A 2,191-nucleotide genomic window follows, 5' to 3' on the forward strand; every position below is an offset into this window, starting at 1 on the left:
ATTAGAACCAGCCAGCATTCCGGCTGAGCTTAACTGAGAAGTTTCCTAAAATTTAATCTGGAAAAACAAATTTTTGACAACGCTTCAGCACCCCGTTGCACTCTAACGCTTTCGCCACCAGGGCGCCAGTTTGACGATACGGAATGAACTTTATTTACTTTCAACAAATGCAATCCGCTATATTGGAGCAGGGTTCGCCTGTCTTGTGTGGCACTGGGTAGGTGCCCTTTGACATGTTTGGCTAGAAATGAACACTCTGGATGAACCTATCGTCAATTGACATTTCGACGAGTTTTAATTCGAGCCAATAATAGAAATTCATCAACCTTCATTTCGACGAGTTTGGATTCGAACCAATAATAGGGATCCATTTACTTGACAAGACTGACAAGGGAAAATAGAGAAAAGTACTGAAGTTTTTCACATTATGATTCCGTGTGTGTAATTTGGTTTTTCGATTCAATTTTATATTAAGTAACTATTCCTTGATTCTCATTTTGCCAATTAGTTTGTCGCCCACCTGTGTGCATTTGGTTCTTGATTGAGGTCTAGAGGACGACTGTGGGTTGTGGTTTATCAGCTCCGATAATTTCGAACAAGCAGAAAAGCAACAAAAAGGCGAAATTTCTCTGTGTAGCGAAGCAAAATGAGTTTCTTGTTGTAAGTATAGCGGTAAAATTTTAAATGATTGAATTGAATATAATCATAATATGGGCTTTGGATGACAACAAAGCATTAAAAAATTTCTGAAATCTGATCCTGACGTTGAAAATCATTCACTACTTACTGGCGTTTGGAATTTGAGACAAGTGACTCGAAGCAAAACTATCGGTTTTGTGTTATATGCAAAAATGAAATTTCCTGACCTACCAAGTAAAATAGTTGTTATATTTTATATAAGGATTGATTGGAATATTTGTTTCCATTTGAGAGAAATTAAATTTGATATCGTATTATGTGTGCAAGGACATACAATCAATTTGTAATTTAATAATTAATCGCACGGTAACCTGTTGGTTTTACCATTACTCAGGTCAAGAATAGTTATGCATATATTAGCCGGTTTTTTTCTAATTTGTTTAATATTGACCTAATAAACAGTTTATACTAATGACAAGCCAGTGTGATACAGACAACAAATTGAGTTACAAATATGTTAAATGTGCGAAGGAGGAAGTCAGAATGGTTCCTGAGACGATTCTTTAAACTGCAGGTCAATACGCCTTATTCCTCTACGAAGCACTTTGACCTGACGTAATGTATACAAATGTAACCAATAGGGTATCATGAGCTAATAAATTAAAATTACAATTAAATGTACATATTAGTTATTCGTAATCACCAATAAACAGTTTGTAGAACATTTATGGAGTAGTTGGTTTGTAATATTATCTAGCAATAATAGAGCTTGTTACAATAATAATCGTCTATACAATACGCTCAATATCGCACTTATCTAAAACGATTGAGTAATTGGGAAGTGTTAAGCCGTTTAGAAAGTATTCCTGCGTTTGTTACGGGATCTGCGTTTTGATCTCGTCTCATCAGACTCTGATACATTTTGTGACAGGACTAAAAACAGGAGATCTAACTAGTGTTCCTGAGCAAAGGGACCATTCATAAAATACATAACACGTTTAGGTGGGAGGAGGGGGTATAACAAAACGTTACATATGCTATGCCATATGAGGGAGAGTAAGTAAGCTAAAACGTTACGTATTATGTCACATTTTTTGAGGAATTCATTACGTACTTTTGAGAAAAGATAAAGCAATTTGTGGCATGGGGGTGGAAAACGTCATTAAACTAATATGCGCATTACCACTTTAATTCCCAACACCGCTTCTAGGCCGGTTTATAAAAACCTAAATAAAACTACTAAAATATGATTGTTGTAACCCGTACTATCATTTCTTTTCAACGTCCACACGTTTCATATATATATATATATATATATATATATATATATATATATATATATATATATATATATATATATATATATATATATATATATATATATATATATATATATATATATATATATATATATATATATATATATATATATATATATATATATATATATATATATATATATATATATATATATATATATATATATATATATATATATATATATATATATATATATATATATATATATATATATATATATATATATATATAT

The 2,191-nt window shown here is 31.4% G+C and overlaps 1 protein-coding gene across 2 annotated transcripts in view; it reads left to right on the forward strand.

Annotated features, from left to right (window-relative positions):
- The first annotated feature begins 346 nt into the window (after window positions 1–346).
- Window positions 347–2,191, forward strand: part of LOC131677886 (MOB kinase activator-like 1) — a 53,987-nt gene continuing 52,142 nt past the window's right edge. Inside the window, exons 1-2 of one of the 2 annotated variants that reach the window (XM_058957974.1) lie at window positions 347–437; window positions 509–660. In XM_058957974.1, the coding sequence (XP_058813957.1) occupies window positions 647–660 (14 nt within the window). In that variant the 5' untranslated portion in view covers window positions 347–437; window positions 509–646. The remainder of the gene's footprint in view (window positions 438–508; window positions 661–2,191) is intronic. The other variant, XM_058957975.1, reaches the window with a different exon arrangement.

The sequence above is a fragment of the Topomyia yanbarensis genome, chromosome 1, assembly GCF_030247195.1.
Source record: "Topomyia yanbarensis strain Yona2022 chromosome 1, ASM3024719v1, whole genome shotgun sequence".
NCBI classification, from domain to species: domain Eukaryota; kingdom Metazoa; phylum Arthropoda; class Insecta; order Diptera; family Culicidae; genus Topomyia; species Topomyia yanbarensis.